The following is a 17,715-nucleotide window of genomic DNA, read 5'->3' on the forward strand; positions in this document are numbered from 1 at the left end:
GAAGCTCCCCTAACTTAATTGCAGCAGGCAGAGGAAGGCTTCTGTGTGGGAGGTGGGCGCAGGAGGAGGTAGGAAGGACCTGAACGGAGAGAGAGAAGAGAAAGAGAGAGGAACTGGATAGATGGAAAGAGAGAGATAGCAAGAGGAGAGAAGAGAAAAGACTGCAGCTGGTTTGAGCAATTCTTCCAAGGCTGTTTTTGATTTCCCAGTCTGGCGCTGTCGCTAGGCTAGACCTAAAAACGTGTTTATTAATTGCACCATCCCCACCCATTCATGGAAGAAATTGCTGCCTTGGTGAAACATCTAATCCAACTGTGCTCTGCATGTTTCTTTTCCTTGCCTAGTGCCATCCGCAAAGCCTCATATACTGCAGTTGACAGAAGTATGTAAACTGAGTCCTCTTTTTGTAAGAAATAATAAAACATGCTGGGTTAAACCAGATATAGCAATAGGAAAAGGGCTCTAGAATCAAGGTGCAAGAGGAAGATTAAGGCCTGCATGCAGGCAGACCAAGGATCGGTGTCCCTGTGCAAGGCATGCTGCTGTGTAGTGTACATTCATAAGCCTCCTTTATTGACAAACAAATAGTTGTGTATCTCTATACAAAAGGCATTAACACTTGGCTCTGCATGGCTTTTATAGTAATGGTGTTATGCTTGACTGTGGCAGTAGAAAAGATCCCGAGATGATGACATTTGTCAGCCAGTTATCCTACAATTCAGTGGCGAAACAAAACTCGAGGGGGCCCCCCTGCAAAGTACATGGAGCCCCCCCTTCCGGAGTCAGTCAGAAACTCTCAGGCCAGGGTACTGTTCTGAGGGGGCCCCTGGAGCTCAGGCCCCTGCACCACGTTGGCTGAGGGAGCCTCTGTTACGTCACTGCTATAATTCCTTCCATTTATTGAAGCAGCCCTGGCAATTTTTTTCAGACCAGCCATTATACTGCACGTAGTGAGCAAGCGCCGGGAGCGAGCCTGACCAGTGCTGTGGTGATGTTTTAGAGGTTTTTTCCCCAAGAAATGTTTTATAAAAATTGAAAATAGGGTGCTTTTTACAACACATTTTTGATTACAGAACTTTGTTCAACTGAATGGGTTGATGGATGAAGATCAAAGGCTGAACTGCATAGCTCAAAGAATGAGTGAGTGAATAGTTGTACTGGTGTGGAGTAGGTGCATGAATTAATTAAAGAATGGATGACAATGAAAGACTTTTAGCCAGAGGGAGCAAATAGTCTCAATGCACTGAACAGGGGTGGGTGGTTTGGTTTTCACCTTCATATCATATCATATCATATCACTTGTAAAGCGCACTACTTACCCGTGAGGGTCTCAAGGCGCTGGGGGTGGGGGGTGCTGCTACTGCTCGAAGAGCCAGGTCTTGAGGAGTCTTCTGAAGGTCAGTAGGTCTTGGGTCTGCCGTAGGTGGGTGGGGAGGGTGTTCCAGGTCTTGGCGGCGAGGTTGGAGAAAGATCTGCCACCGGCAGTCGTTTTTTTGATGCTGGGGACTGCGGCGAGGGCGAGGCAGGTGGAGCGGAGCTGGCGGGTGGGGGTGTAGAAGCTGAGTCGTCTGTTGAGGTATGCTGGTCCGGTGTTGTGGAGTGCTTTGTGTGCATGAGTGAGGAGCTTGAAGGTTATCCTCTTTTTGATGGGGAGCCAGTGCAGTTCTCTCAGGTGGGGTGTGATGTGGCTGCAGCGGGGGATGTCGAGGATCAGACGTGCAGAGGCATTCTGGATGCGTTGCAGCCGTCTCAGGAGTTTGCCCGAAGTTCCTGCATAGAGGGCGTTTCCGTAGTCCAGCCTGCTGCTGACGAGGGCCTGGGTGACCGTTCTTCTCGTTTCGGTGGGGATTCACTTGTAGATCCTGCGGAGCATGCGGAGGGTGTTGAAGCAGGAGGAGGAGACGGCGTTGACCTGCTTAGTCAAGGAAAGGGTGGAGTCAAGGATGACCCCTAGGTTGCGTGCATGGCCGGTGGGTGTTGGAGCTGTTCCCAGTGTGGTCGGCCACCAGGTGTCATCCCAGGCCGAAGGGGTGGAACCGAGGATGAGGACCTCCGAGGAGCTCTTTGCTGTTGTGTGCGTTGTTATCTAGGTGGTCTTTGAGTGAGGCTCTTTTGGCGGATCTGATGAGGTGATGGTGTCTGCGGGTGGCGTTCTTGTGGGCTGCGTAGCTGTCCGGTGTTCGTTCGCAGATCCAGTTCTTCTCCTGTTTTTGGCATGTTTGTTTGGAGGCCTGGAGGTCTTCGGTGAACCAGGTGGCTTTCTTGCTGGTGTGGCTGTTGGAGGGTTTCTTGAGCGGGGCGAGGGTGTTGGCGCAGTAGTCTATCCACTCTCTGAAGTTGCACACGGCGGTGTCGGGGTTGGTGGGGTAGGCAGGTGGGCTCTGGGCGAGGGTGGTGGTTAGCTGGTTTTCTGTGACTTTGCTCCAGCAGCGGCGAGGCATCTGTTGGGAGCGGTGGTGCATGGTGGGCTTCCTGAAGGCGAAGTGGATGCAATGAGGTCGGTCCAGTGGAGTTCGGTGGTGTGGTTGAAGGAAACGTGGGAGCTTGCGGAGAAGATGGGGTCAAGCGTGTGGCCGGCAGCGTGGGTGGGTGTTGTCAAGAGCTGTCTGAGTCTGAGGTTGTTGATCAGGGTGGTGGAGTTGGTGTCGTCGTTGTTCTCGAGGTGGAGGTTCAGGTCCTCGAGGAGAATGTAGTCCATGGAGGCAAGGGTGTGTGTGCTGATGAAGTCGGCGATGGAGTCGCTGAACTGTGGTCAGGGTACGGGGGGTCTGTAGATGAGGGTTCCTCTGAGGGTGGTGTTGGGGTCGGTGTGGATCTGGAAGTGCAGGTTTTCGGTGCTGCTGAGGGTGTCGTCGGTGTTGGTCGAGACTCTGAGGGTGTTCTTGTGGACGATGGCGATTCCTCCTCCTACTCCGTTGGTGCGATCCCTGCGGGTGATCTTGTAGCCTTCCGGGATGGCTATGGCGATGTAGGGTGCTGAGGCGGGGTTCAGCCAGGTCTCCATCAGGAAGGCGACGTCTGGGGAGGTTGAGTCGAGAAGGTCCCAGGGTTCAAAGGCGTTTTTGCGGGTGGAGCGGGTGTTGAGGCGGATGCATCTGAGGTAGTTGGGTTCTTTCCTGGGCGGAGGTTTGGCGGGGCGGATGCTGGTGAAGCTACAGTTCCGACAGGTGAAGGGTCCTTGGGAGCGCTTCGGGGTGGCCCGGTAGCAGATGTGTTCTCGTCCGGAGTTGAGTGCGTGGAGGGTGCTGGCATCGTAGCGGAGTCAGACGTTGTGGCGTTCACGGGGTCAGGGGTTCTGGCGCTGGGCACGGTCCAGGCACGGACTGGCGCAGACGGGCTTGTCTTAGGTGCACCTTCGGCGTGCCAGCAGTTCGGCCTGACTGCGGCCGCCATAAGAAGGGGAAGTGGGAAGGAGGAGCAGCTGGGAGGGGGGAACGATGAATGGGCGAGCGGGGGGGCGTGGCCACAGGGGATGCAGCGACAGGAAGAACGGGAGGAAGGGATTGTTAAGGGAAATCAGAAGGCAAGAGGGCAAAGAAATAACAGGAGGGAAAACGGTCACAGAAACAAGTAAACAAAATACCAAATACAATACAGTTACAGAAAGGCAAACCTACGGCGAGCGGGGGGGGCGAGCCGCAGAGGATGCAGCGGCAGGGAGAACGGGCGAAAGGGAAACAGGGCACAAGTGCAAAGAAATAGCAGGGATAAGAACGGTCACAAAGCAAGTAAGCAAGATACAAAATGCAATACTATTACAGAAAGGCAGAAGGGCACACAGCTAACAGGAGGGGAAAAAAAACGGTCACAGAAAAGTAAACAAAATACAAAATACAATGAAATTACTGAAAGGCAGACCTACGGCCTACCACTGGCCACCAGGGATGAGGCGCAGGTGGTAGCCTGCGGGTGGAGGCGGACCTCGAACTCGGCACTCGGCAGCAGCTGGGCACAGGAGCACGGGCGCAGTCAGGTGGAGCTGTGCGGCGTGGGGAGCGACCTGCCTGGAACAGGGTCAAGGGTCGCTCTCACTTCCGCTCAGCGGCCGCCATGAGAAGGGGAGGTGGGATGGAGGAGCAGCTGGGAGGGGAGAACGACGAATGGGCGAGCAGGGGGACGGGGCCGCAGGGGACGCAGCGGTGGGAAGAACGGGAGGAAGGAACGGTGAAGGGAAAACAGAAGGCAAAAGGGCAAAGAAATAACAGGAGGGAAAACGGTCACAGAAACAAGTAAACAAAATACCAAATACAATACAGTTATAGAAGGCAAACCTACGGCGAGTGGGGGGGCGGGGCCGCAGGGGATGCAGCGGCAGGGAGAACGGGCAAAAGGGAAACAGAGGGCAAAAGTGCAAAGAAATAGCAGTGATTAAGAACGGTCACAGAGCAAGTAACCAAGATACAAAATGCAATACAATTACAGAAAGGCAGAAGGGCACAGTGATAACAGGAGGGGAAAAAAAAAACTTCTGCAGTAACACATCATTCTCCCCAAACACTACCACCGCCAATCGTTGTGAAATATGCATAGCCTGGATGTATTTAACACAGTGCAGTGAAGTAATGCCTTAAAACTTTTAAGGTAAAATATTCAGTTCTAGTCTAAAATGGGAGAAAGAAAGAGAAGGCATGGAGTGGCCAAACTGCACAACATGAAACTAGGAACACTTGCATCAATCTGGCTTTCACTTGACCACTTTGTGAGATCCTATACAATCCCTTTTTTAACAGCTCCTTCATTTCCTTCTTTCCTTCATCATCACATGAGAGAGCTTTCAAATACACCAGTTCAGGATGTGTGCTGCACAAAAACAAAAGACTACAATGTTTTTCAATCTATAATAAAGCCCTAGACAAGGGATGGGGCAAAAGACAACAGACTTTCCTCTTGGTTCATTAAATAGCATCTTCGTCAATGCAGTGGCAGTCGGGGCATGAATGTCCTGAAGTTCATGATTAGAATCACTCCAAACACTTATTATAATAAACTGAATTTTGTTGCAACAGTGACATTCTGAAGAAGTACACTTTTTTGAATTATGAAGAGTCTCTATCATGCATGACTGGACTCTCTTACACAAGCAACAGTAAAGCCCTCACTCATGTTCCCCCTGAAGGTCAATTCTGCTTGTAACACCCTGCAGAAGATGGGAACCAACCAAATAGTAAGCAAATGGTTCTGAAGCGTGCCTGGTCTGGACGTCATCCTTCAAAACCATTTTGTTACATAGTTTTTACAGTGCCAAAGCGCTGCAGGAGGGGACACGGCCAACTAAGCCCCAGCAACAAAACAAGCCCCAACGAGCAGTACAACCAGCTCCACCCTGCCAGCTCGACAAGGAAGTGCCTGGGATGGCCTGTCCAGGTCTGGATTTGGGTGTCTAGGTGAAGTGCTGGGTGTGAGGCATGCATGTGAAAGATTCTGGTCTGTGGCCTTTGGAATACTGGCGATGCCAGGAGACTGAATGATGAAAAAGGTCGCTGAAAAACCTATCCAATGAACACCTATTGAGTGGAGGAATAGAAAAAGCAACAATTTATACAGAGGGAAGTTACAGAAAAAGTCACAATGTAAAAGACAAAAAGGAGAAATTATGGAAGACGGGAGAAAGTGAAGTAGATGGAAAAAGTCAAGAGCAAGTGAGAAAAGTAGAACTGACGGAGGATATGGACAGAAAGAGTGATAAAGTACAATAGATGTAAATAGGGTGATGAAAGGCAGCAAGAGAAAGGAGAGATGAAAGGGGATGAAGTAGTTAAAGAAGGAGAGATATTAAAGGGGTAGAGGAGATGGCAAGAGGGGAAACTGCAGAAAGAGCTACAACATTAATGGCTACAAGTGACAGAACTTTATTTCAAACAACTAATTATTTTTAACAAGTCCCTTTAGGAAATGTTATAAAAAGTGCATAACTTTGGGTAGGACCCCTTCCTCCACCCTAGCTTTAGAAAGGTGGGCCTGCTCACTTTGCTTGTGGCAATACGGTTTTCGGTATTGAATATGCAGGCTACAGACACTGCCAGTGTTGGAAGTGGGTGGCACTGGTACAGTGTTGATGGTGCAAATGGGCAGCACCAGTGGTGGTAGAGGGTGGTGTGTGTACCTGCACTTATTTGATTTTACAAATTAGGCACTGCATCACCCTCTTTCCAACTACAAGAAAAAATATTCCTGCACGATTAAATATCTTCAGTTTTCAATCCATAGCTTACTCTGCTCAAAACAGTTAGATTATTGGCTAGGCAAATAAAATCATGACACATCCCTGGTGTTGCTTAGCAACTTTGGTTATCTGTCGATCAAAAAATAACACATAAGTAAATAAATCAAAGGTTGTGGTTTGGAAAACTGTAACCACCACACAGCTAATGTATGGTGAAAGGCATGGAGTGAAAAAACTAATGGTACTTGTAAGAATTTGCCCTCTGGATGGACAATACCACTCACACAAGTAAACACACACTTTAATGTTTCAGTGTTTCTGAGACAAATACTTTTCAATATTCAACATCCTCTGTTCCCACTGATACCAAGTGCATCTGAAATATTATGGAAGGGACTTTTTTCAATGTAATAAGTCCTTAAAAATTTGTGTCTGATTCATAAACAATAGTCTAAAACTACGGCCGATATGTATGCTTTTACACCCAACAGAAAAATGGTAGACAAGATGGTTGCTTCCTTAAGAAGAATTAAACCCTATCCATAAATTCACTGTTATCTAGCAATAAAGGAACCTCTCCAAACACAGATACTTAGCGATGAGATCTCTGGGGAGCATCCTCTCAGATAATGTGATATATATAGTGCCCTCAGCCCATAAGAGACAACAAATAAATTCTGTCGAAATCCCAGGCCACCTATGGGGGTGAATGTTTGTCACTATGTTGTGGGACAATGGGTAGAGATCAGCTTGGTCCTGAGGCAGGGCTAAAAGATAGGGGCCTACCGGACGACACATCCAGACCTCACGAGATGGAAGGATGGTGCAGGGCTGTAGCACTGCTTGGCCTCTGGTGGTTGCTTCCTACTGTTGCCCAGGACATAGTGGCTCCGAGCCAATTGACTTGGGGAGGGGGGAGTGCTACTGCATGCTCTGGGGCTTACCCCATTTGAAGGGGTCATTGGTTCCCTACATTTCCCACTCTGTGTGTTTTGGGGGAGCCTTATCGACTGCAGCCCGGGTGAGAAGGAGTGAGTGGTGCCCCGGGATCTTTTGTGAAGGACCTTGACTCGCAAGTAAAAGGGAACCCAGACCAGCTCCAGCCGGCCCTGGTGCCTCCCCTACCTGATGTGAATAAGGTGAGAGGTGGGCTGTCCTGTCAGTGGTGTGAGGCCCTGTACCACATCTATAAGGCAACATAATTTAAAGACACAAACAGCAGACAAACTAGCCCTTTGCCAAATAAACATATCTTAGAGTTGGCACAGAAACTATCAGACAAAGAACACCTGCCAATACCTGGGTGGTGATGTGAGAGCACTTAGCCCCTCACCTCGCAGTGACTACTAATTTTGACTGGAAACACTACACGTATTCAAGAGTTGCTTTCCCTAGCTATCAACAAGGAATGAAACGCTCTAAAAGTGGATTGAATGATGACTTAGTTGATCAGTGTGTGACAGGGAATGTTGTATAAAAATTGCACTGCCACAACCATTGTTAAAGGCCATAACAAACAATCAAACTGCCCTTTCAACTGAGGTACCAGTTCAAGGGCGATAATCTCATACAAATTTTATAAGTAGCTTCACTTAAAACTCAGTAATTTCCACACCTCGGGTCAATAAATCTTTACCACCTTATTAGAATGGAGCAAAACCCAAAACACATTTCTAAATAAACATTGTCTTTAACATTAGATGTTCAGTCAATAATAAGAGGTTTGATGAAATTTTAAAAGTTTATTTTCTCTTTAAGAGATTAGTCTGTATTTATTGTCTTTTTATTTCAGATTAGTCAAATAAATTATTTACAGATAATTTTGAGACAATTTGGCTAGAACAAGCATACAAAATAACAGCGTGTTCCATGAAGGATTAGTCTAGTCCCTATCCTAATCCAAATGACCTAACCTATCCTAGCAAGAACCCATAAAGAGTTCCTTTTGGAAAGGAGCAAGTAAAATGTTTAGAGCAAAAGGCTAACAGCAATGAAAAAGGTTAAACTCCCCATAAAGAGTAGTTCTGGAAACTCAGCTAAGTTACCTAACAGCGCAGTAGCAACCATTTAAACAGGTAAAGGGATTAATCATAGTAGTAGCTATGATCGGCATAAGATGGAAAGTCTCCTCACAAATCGTAAGGAAAACAAAGAAATCACCATTAGAGGTAAAGTGTTAAGGGACATGGCAGGGTATGGGTGCATACAATGCCTGAACTCTCTAGCTAGTAACACATACTATATAGAAAACACAAAGCATGTTGCAAAAACAGGTGGTTATGTCATCTATAGCCAATGAGGAAGGATCTTCCGATGGTCCTTCGCCTTCTCACTCGATTCCCATGGTAAACGTCCATGTTGACATGTACTTATTTGAATGTGGCTATAGCATATTACAAAAAGATACATCTAGGAAGGTTCTCGTGAGAACCTTTGCAAGCCTACTCTGTTAGCTGTTCAGTGTACCCTTGTGTAACAAGGTTCTGCTATGGTTAGCAAGTCCTGGTTAGATCATGAATTTTAAATCTGCAACAAGCATTTCTTTCATTAATATTCTTGTACATTATAAGCATATGGCAGAGAAAACAATCTAAATTTAATGAAGTCATATGGTGTAAGGAAGGAAATAAATACATTTTGCAGCAAACAGCATACTTCACGAAGATGTCAAGTTCTACAGTTAATTTATAGTGTTAAATCATCATTTTATGAAAAGGCAGTTATTTTCCTAAAGGGAAAGAAAAGAACCAAGAAAATATTGAGGCCAAGCAGTGACAGAGTGTTAGAAATGGGAGCTTTCTGCAGAAATAAGCAGCATTTTCACTTTTTGCATGTTTAATAGAAGAACATTTTCTAACTACTATTTTGATATGCATTTTCTATTTTACTGTTAAAGCACATGTCTATATTATTATGAGATTAAATGTACATTAAAATGTCCAACTTCCACACCAGCCTGTGGTATGGATGAAGATATGGAAAGACAAGAATCTAGATCAGGAGTAAAAGATTCCTCTTTCGCTCGTAACACATTTTACAAGCGCAAATGGCTTTGTGTTGAAATTGAATTTAAATTGTATTTATATATCTCTTACTACCCCTGATGAGGCAGTTTGTGGGACAGCCCTCCTACAGTCCTGACGTACATCACTGACTGCAGTACAGACCTCAGTACTTCTAAAGGGCCTTGCTACTTTAAAACTTTGGTGATGTCTTAAGTGCTAAACAGGCTTGGAGAAAATTTAAATAACATCTGTGAAATTAGAGAATTTCCCAAATTTCATAGAATTTCTGAAAATTATGCAATTTCACATATTTTTCACCTACACAATACTGGTTTGTTTATAACAAGTCCTACCAAGAGTCATTTTCTGCTTGAACCTACCCCCTTCCAGTATATCACATTATCACATGACTGCTTCACATAGGTTATGCCTTCACACAAGATACTGGGAAAGGACCTTTCCCTCTAACTGAATAAGTTTGGGTAATTACACAAAATTTCACAAAACAATTACACACACTCGTAGTGATTAAGCTGTCACAAATTGATGCGCTGGTTATGGGTTGAAGAATAAGTTCTGCAAATGAGTGAATACCTATCATGGCCTTTGTATACTGGCAGAGACATTCACACATTAAACTTCTGGCCTGAATATTTCTTTAGATATGAATTGGCATGTCGTTTAGGAATCAGCAGAAGGGGCTCCTACTGGACAAAGGGTGGTGGAGCGGGGAGGGAGGGGAATGAAAAAGAAAAAGAAACACTTACCTGGCTACGGTCAGCTGCTGCCTTATGATTGGTATGAGTGCCGTGGTATGTCTCTCAGACAGGGAATGGGAGCCTGGGCCACGTTCTCCAATCCGGCTGTAATGCAGCCTGGGTGGAGAACATTCAAAGTGCGCATGAATGTTTGGCGACCTGAGACGGGCGGCCAAACATTCATGCACCCTTTGAGTGGGCAAACCACTCCTCCCCCTGGCCCCTGTTCTGTCAGCAGAGCAGCCCTGCACTGCACTAGGAAATGGAAAACTAAAATGATAATCACATTGGTTATTATCATTTTAGTTTTCCTTTAGATTTTAGTTTTTCTTTAACTACTGCTCACAGAGCAGTGGGGAGATGCTCCTCTGCCTGAGCTGGGGGCCGCCGCTAAGAATCAGTAAACCATATACTATCCAACTCTGATACAGGACACTTCCTGCCGGGAGCCGTCTGAACTCCGCCCACTAATTAATTCACCCGCACAGACGGGGAATTAGCCGCGAGTGGGCGGAGCGGCAACGGTTGGACTGCTCCCAGCCGTCATGAGCACACGACTACCGTGACTCATGACGGCTGGGAGCCGTCCTGAGCATGGATGTGGTTAAGCCCTAATAGTACTGTTGTGTTTAAAGATGAAATTTGGCCATTGTCTTCCGACAATGTAAATAACATATCTCCATTATGAGGCAAGAGCAGAAGTGCAAGCTTCCCTGTGCTGTTGAATCAACGTCATTTATGTAACTGTGAAGCAGGATGTCTATCACTGCAGCTCACAAAAAATATTTTTTGCTCAGAAAGCTACACTGGCATATAATAGCTCTGCTATAGACCCCCTGATCTCCCAATGATAAATGTTGTGTAACTCATAATTTGGAGTTTGATGGCTGTAGTCAATATAAAAAAAATCATCCTTATAGGTAAGGTAAAATATTAACTCTGAAATCAAATGTAATTTACCTGTTTATTCTAGATATGAAATGCGTACAATTGTTTAAAGGAGCCAGATACTGTGAATAAATGAGGTATTCACATAATGAACTGGGGAAAAGCATCACTTCACACCTGTTAAAGGCTCTGAACTTTAGAGGTATCACGCTCAATACCACGTGAATAAACTGGGCATGCTGCCTGGCATTTGCTATCAAATAGCTCTGCTATAACTTACAATTTTTCAACAAAGGGTCTGAGAAATTTCATAGCAGTGCTACCAGAACATGCTGCAGTGACAATATAGAGGACGGAGCTAGACAAGTTGCTTTGCTTTCTAGAAATTCATCTGTTTTGTTTTTTAATTCATATGGATGTGAGATACTTGGCCCAACACAAGTCAGACAGAATCTGATAGAGACATATAGATGCATATTCCTTATCTTTGAACTTCCAGGCATCAGGCTGGATCCGGAAGATTTTCGATAGCAGTACCCCTGCATGCCGATAGGTGGTGTCGGAAGACTCCGCGTAACATCGTAGGCGTTGGGTTCGTCGTAGTCGTGAAGTCCGCGTCATCAATATAGGTGACGTCAGTTCTTTTCTTTCTCCGCCAGCCAGGGCAGATCTGTCAAAGAGAGCTACCTCTTGTCACATTTTGACAGACTTTTTTGACTTTTGTCGAATCTTTTTGGTGAGTAGGCATGTCCAATGAGAAGACCTAAGGGTTCAAGCCTTGCGGCACCTGTCACGGCCCTTGTCGGTCATGAACCCCCATTTGGTATGTCTCTGGTGCCTGGAGCGTGACCATGACACAAAGTCGTGCTCAAATTGCCGGGCCATGGTGCCGAAGGCTTTGAGGGAGCGTTCCCTAAAGCTAATCGTGTCCCAACATCCGGCACCACGGAGATCGCTTCGTCGATCTCGCTCCTGGTCTTGGTCAAGAGTAAGGTCCAAGCACCACTCTGGGGGTCGAAGTCTTCTTCCTTTAAGTCATCGCGGTCAGGTAAGACGCACCATATAAAGCACAAGAAGACAAGAAGTCGAAGCATGCTTCGACTTTGCCCTGTTTGTTGCGCAATGAGATGGAGGAGCCTCGGCATTCAAGGCCTCACTCCGCAGAGCCGGTGACTGGGTCCGCTCCTCGTTTTTTTCCTTTTCTGGGGCCGGGAGCGACCACCACCCATTAAAAGAATGTTATGACCCCATGTTTGCCATATTGGGGCGGCCTGACCCTGCTGGTGGGCCTTCGGGACCCACAGGCTCAGAAGAAGGCAACCACATGGGTTCCATACCTCTACGACCTTCCTAAGCGCCACGTCCAACATCAAGGCCCCTGCAAGATTGGCACATTTGAGAATGCAAAAAATGCTTTTCAGATGCAGCAAACCCTATTTTGTGATTCAGTACCCAGTTACAGAATCACAAAATGGGTTTGCGATTTGCTATTAGGAAGGGGCGTGTTTCGGGCGTCCCTTCCAAATACCGAATTGCATCGGTATGTCGGAATGTTTTGGGACCGAAATGCGGTCACAAAGCATTCGCATTTTACCACCTACTTTAAGTAGGTGGTAACCCATTCGCAAATGAGATGGGGTCTTTTGTAAATGTTTGTTGGAGCCTTTTTTAAGAGCAGGCAGTGGTGCCACGGACCACTGCTACTCTTAAAAAATGAAAAGAAAACTTTTCATTTTTGTTTTAGAAACGCATCCCATTTTCCTTTAAGGAAAACGGGCTGCATTTTAATTGCTTTATTAAAAAGCAATCACAGACATGGTGGTCTGCTGATACCAGCAGGCCACCATCCGTGTCCTTTTTGCGATTCCTAGGGGGACCTACCTCATTAATATTCATGAGGTAGATCATTTTCGATCCCCTAGGAATCGCAAAAAGTGTTCGCCACACTTTCATGCATGCCGGTGGAAATCGCAAAACTGTTTCTTCATGCATCTGGGCTTTAATCATGTCAAAGGCAGTAGAAAATCAGTATCTACTGTTGAAAAGTGAGGAGAACACTCCAAAAATAGCAAGGGGTGTAGGTAGAGATGCCTCTTCGTGTTTAAAATATTTTCCAATGGTTCGAATTGTTTGTAGGTTTCAAAACATAATGAAATACTTCTGATGTACATCTATCACACTTACGCATAGGAAATGTCCTTAAAATCCGGGTAATTCTCGAAACAAATGCACAACTACTCCTGGGAAATTGTGATTATCACAGTTTCCCAGTACTGCTCTTGAGAAATTCACTTCAAACAAGAGTAAACCTAAAAGAATATATTTCCAACTTTATACAGAATCAGCTTCTAGATGTCTCTAAGCTTGCTCAGGTTAGTTTTTAAACATAATCACATCTCTTTACATAACAAATTAGAAACTAAGGAGCATATTATCAAGGACGGCGTTAAAATTATCGCCGGTTTAGCGGCAGAAAACTACTGCTAAAGCGGCGATAATGGGCTTGATAATATGCCCTGGAGAATTCCAATAGAAGCCCATGTTCACACCAGAACATGGGCTTCTATTGGAATTCTCAAGATCATATTATCAAGCTCATTATTGCCGCTTTAGCGGCGCTAAACCGGAGATAATTTTTAACGCTGTCCTTGATAATATGCCCCTAAGAGCCTTATTGAGGGTTTGGCAGAGTGGGAGGAACACCAAAAACTAGCAGTCCTCCTTCCTCACCAATCCAGTGGCTTCCAAGCTCAATTTAGATTGCTGAAAACAACTTGGGTACTGTTGGCTGTTCATTCACCACAGGGTCACAGAGTCACACTGACTATGGCTGGACTGGGAACCCAAACCAGCCCTGTCGATTCTGCTGGACCATCGGGAGGGGGGGAACACTGCTTCCTGCTTTCACATTGCTGCCCTTTTGTTTCAGGTGGTCGATATTGCAACACTGCTGCAAAACCGCCCCCAGTGACAAATCCGGCCCCCACTGGTCGAAAACAAGCCCCCACCCTTCCAGCCCACTAGGAAAACGCCTGGTGCCCACTATGGCCAGTTCGGCCCTGACACTTACGGTCGTCGCGCAGGGCAGGATTACATCACTCTTTTTTTAAATGTTATTGCTTTCCTAACTGTATACACCATTAGGTGCATCTCTGCATAATGCAAGGAAATGTTAAATTGTCCCCATATACGTGTAAAAAGTTCCCTGCGCATTGGGACCATTTAAATTTTTCTTAGAAAAAAAGACAAGTTTCCACTTGAAGAGTTTGATTTCTCTTAACAAAGTTTGGTGAGCCAGCTCTTTAAATACGGAATATGCTCGCCAAACGTCACTGCCGCAAAGGCCTAAATAGGGCCATAAGTCTCAAGACAATAAACAGTACTCATTAACAAAATAAAAGCACTAAATAGTAATTCATTTTTGTATTTCTCCATACAGATAACACTCAAGGAGGACACAGCAAAGCAACCAGGAATGGAACGGAATTGCGTCCTCCGAGCCATCAGTAGAACAAGCACAAACCCACATCAAACAAATCTGGATCCATTGTAGCAGCAGACTCTGACTTCTGATTGTCAGGTCTTTCATCTCTCTGTTCCATGCACCAAGTCAGAACCATTTCAGATTTTAAAGGGACTCTGAATGAGGCGGCCATGTTGGCTCGTCCATTGTGATATTTAATTTATTGAACCTTTTTACAGTGTTAATATTTTTTAGAAATGGTAGCATAACGGCTGTGCCAGTATATCTTCCAAAATTTGTTCTTGCTGTTTTGTGTCTTATTAAGGCTATCATGTGATTCCATGTTACCAAGGACACGGTGCTTGCTCATATTCTGAACAAAATGCATTCTGGAAGTTGTAGTCATTGTTCACTTCAGCTGGTCCAGTTGAACAAACGGACCTGAAAACAACGATTTGTAAAAGAAAATCCCAGAACTGGATCCAACTGGTAATCTTGTGACTTTTATTAGATTTGGCTGAGTTTTCAAATATTGCAGACCTTCACTCAGGTCCCTGCTTCCTGACCTATTTTATGTCCCAGCTCCCAAATTCCTGCTCCCAGATTATGAAAGTGAAGTGTTTGCTTTCACGCACTCAATTATCTACAAGGTCTGAACTGTAAATAAAAGATATGTATAGTATATGTCCTTTTTACAAAAAAAGAGAAGAGTATCTTTGTTTTAATTTCAATGACCATACTAAAGCTATGATGTAAACATTGTAGACAAAGTTTATTAAAATATATGTCTTTGTGTACAAATCTGTGCCAATAAATTTGTCTTTTTAACCTTTGTTCTTTTCCATTCATGTTTCTATAAATAGGAGGGCCTTGATCACCAGCCTAAGTACTATACAACCACGCAATAGAGCAAACCTGGAAGAGCCCACTGCAACACATCAAGCAAAATATACAGCAAGTTGGGTCTGGTATTAGCATCACCAGCAGTCATTATCAAGCAAAATGTTACATTTTCCCCGAAGCTTCAGAAATCCCAGTAAAAAACATTTTTCCTGACAGCATTCTCAAAAACCTCTTCGAGCAGCAAAAGGGTGTTAGAGATATTAGAATTCTGTTCGGAATTGAACAGGAAGTGTGGGCTATTACCAGAACATCTCCCAAATAGTTTGTGGGCATTATTGTTTAAGGTGTGGAATAGAAAAACGTCTAGTAACTTTGGGGCATATTATCAAGACAGGCGATATAATTATCGCCGCTTTAGCGGCAGAAAACTGCCGCTAAAACGGCGATAATGGGCTTGATAATATGCTCTATGGAATTCCAATTGAAGCTAAGGTTAGATGTCCTTCACATCTAACATGGGCTTCAATTGGAAATCCATAGAGCATATTATCAAGCCCATTATCGCCGTTTTAGCGGCAGTTTTCTGCCGCTAAAGCGGCGATAATTGTATTGCCTGTCTTGATAATATGCCCCTTGATTACCAGACATTTTTCCTCATTCTGTACCTTTACCACGTTTGTAAAGAATGAATATTTTGTTATGCCATCTTCATTTGCATAATTGCACCACTATTGGTATTAACAGAAGTTGTTTTCAAATGAATTTTAGATAAAAGTCTCATGTCTTTACATTTTGGCATTCGTCATGGATTCATAATTAGAAAAGTGAAGCAATAAGTAGTAGAAGTCAAATAAAATTAGTTTCTCTAATCTGACTATCTAAAATCTCTGATTCCTGTTTCAGTGTTAAGATATATTGTTAGTTACAGCAAGTAATTTGAAATGTTTTTATTCCAGTGAGGGCTACTTTCACATCAATACAGAATACAAGTTGTTTTTAGATCTAGCCTAGGGAAAGCTTCAGCATTTATCGTAATATAGTGGCCACTCAGCCCACTGTTACTCTATGGGCCTGATTACAAGTATAGGTGCTATTTATTTCATCTGGTAAATAACGATACCACGGGGTTCGTTATGATAAATAGCTCCTATTATGAGTTTCTGGGAAATAACATGAGGATTTGGGATTTTAACACACCAAAATCAGCATGGTACTGTAAATATTGTATGCTTTTACCTGTTAAATTTCGGGCCTTTTGACCTGTCAAAATTGAAAGAATGTTGAGAGATTTCATCAACAGATATGAATTCGGGCAGGTCACCTGGACCCAATGGTTTCCTCCGTGAGTTTTTAAAACTTTTCATGCCTAAATTCCAGACTCATCTTCTTGTGGCCATGTCGTCTGCATTGGAGGCCTTCCCAAACTAGGGACTCCGACGGAGGATCCCACATCATATCGCCCGATTTCCCTATTAAATCTGGAAGTTAAACTCTTAGCCAAGATTCTGGCAAATAGAATACTCCCTTATATTTCTGATTTGATTAAACCTGATCAGGCAGGGTTTTTCCCCCGTAGAGCCATGCGCAGCAATATACGACGCACACATGATGCACTGGCATTGGCGAGGCTGGCGGACCTGGCAATGCTCCTCCTGACCGATATAGATAAGGCCTTCTACTCTGTGAATTGGATGTATCTGTTTCTTCCTCAGTGTCTCAATATTGGGCCACAGTTTGTCTCTTACGTCCGCCTTTTATATACAGCACTGACATCATCGGTGAGGGTGGCTGGGGCACGGTCAGACACCTTTCCCATTCAGCGAGGGTCAAGACAGGGTTGTCCTCTGTCCCCCTTGTTGTTTGCCATTGTCATTGAACCCTTGACAGTATGGTTAAGAATGAATGCACAGGTTCCGGGATTTGCGTGGGGGATGGACTATCGGAAAGAATTGCTTTGCATGCGGACAACATATTATTCTTTATCACACACCCTGCTAAGACGGGACCCAGATTGTTACAGATAATCTCAATATTCAGGGAGACCTTGGGCCTTTATATTAACACTTCTAAATCTACACTCTATACGATAGGGACAGGTCCACATCATGTTGATTGGGCGGCCAATATACGGGAAGCTACCGACGTTAACAGATACCTGGGGTAAATGTTTCCCCGATAGCTGCGATGGCATGGGATATTAACATGGAACCCCTTGTCTCTCGATTGAAGGAGGATACATTGGTGTGGACTGGACTCCCATTTTCCCTAACAGACTGCTCAGTGATCTTTAAAAGGGTCTCGCTGCCCAGACTGCTGTATCAACTGCAAATCTTCCTATCTGAAATTACTGTCTTTGATATTGTCCCCACTGTCCTGGTTATCCTTCGCAGGAATATTGTATGTAACGTGGACTTCATGCTGCTATAAGTTGGGAAAAACTAATAAAAATTGTTTAAAAAAAATCTTCCTATCTGATATTCTGTGGCAGTGGTTTCTTAAACTAAGATCTATCCTTAATAACGTTTTATGGCCTGGAGGTACCCCACGAGTAGCCTTCGGCAAATATTTTCAGTCTACATACCGTGGAGGCATTGC

At 44.8% G+C, this 17,715-nt stretch overlaps 1 protein-coding gene across 8 annotated transcripts in view; it reads left to right on the forward strand.

The window, feature by feature from the left end:
• Positions 1 to 15,110, forward strand: part of DOCK10 (dedicator of cytokinesis 10) — a 1,791,775-nt gene extending 1,776,665 nt beyond the window's left edge. For all 8 annotated transcript variants that reach the window (XM_085634396.1, XM_085634392.1, XM_085634394.1 and 5 more), the window contains one exon: positions 14,254 to 15,110. In XM_085634396.1, coding sequence (XP_085490522.1) covers positions 14,254 to 14,324 — 71 coding nt within the window. In that variant the 3' untranslated portion in view covers positions 14,325 to 15,110. The remainder of the gene's footprint in view (positions 1 to 14,253) is intronic.
• The last annotated feature ends 2,605 nt before the right edge of the window (positions 15,111 to 17,715 follow it).

This window comes from Triturus cristatus, chromosome 11 (genome assembly GCF_964204655.1).
Source record: "Triturus cristatus chromosome 11, aTriCri1.1, whole genome shotgun sequence".
NCBI classification, from domain to species: domain Eukaryota; kingdom Metazoa; phylum Chordata; class Amphibia; order Caudata; family Salamandridae; genus Triturus; species Triturus cristatus.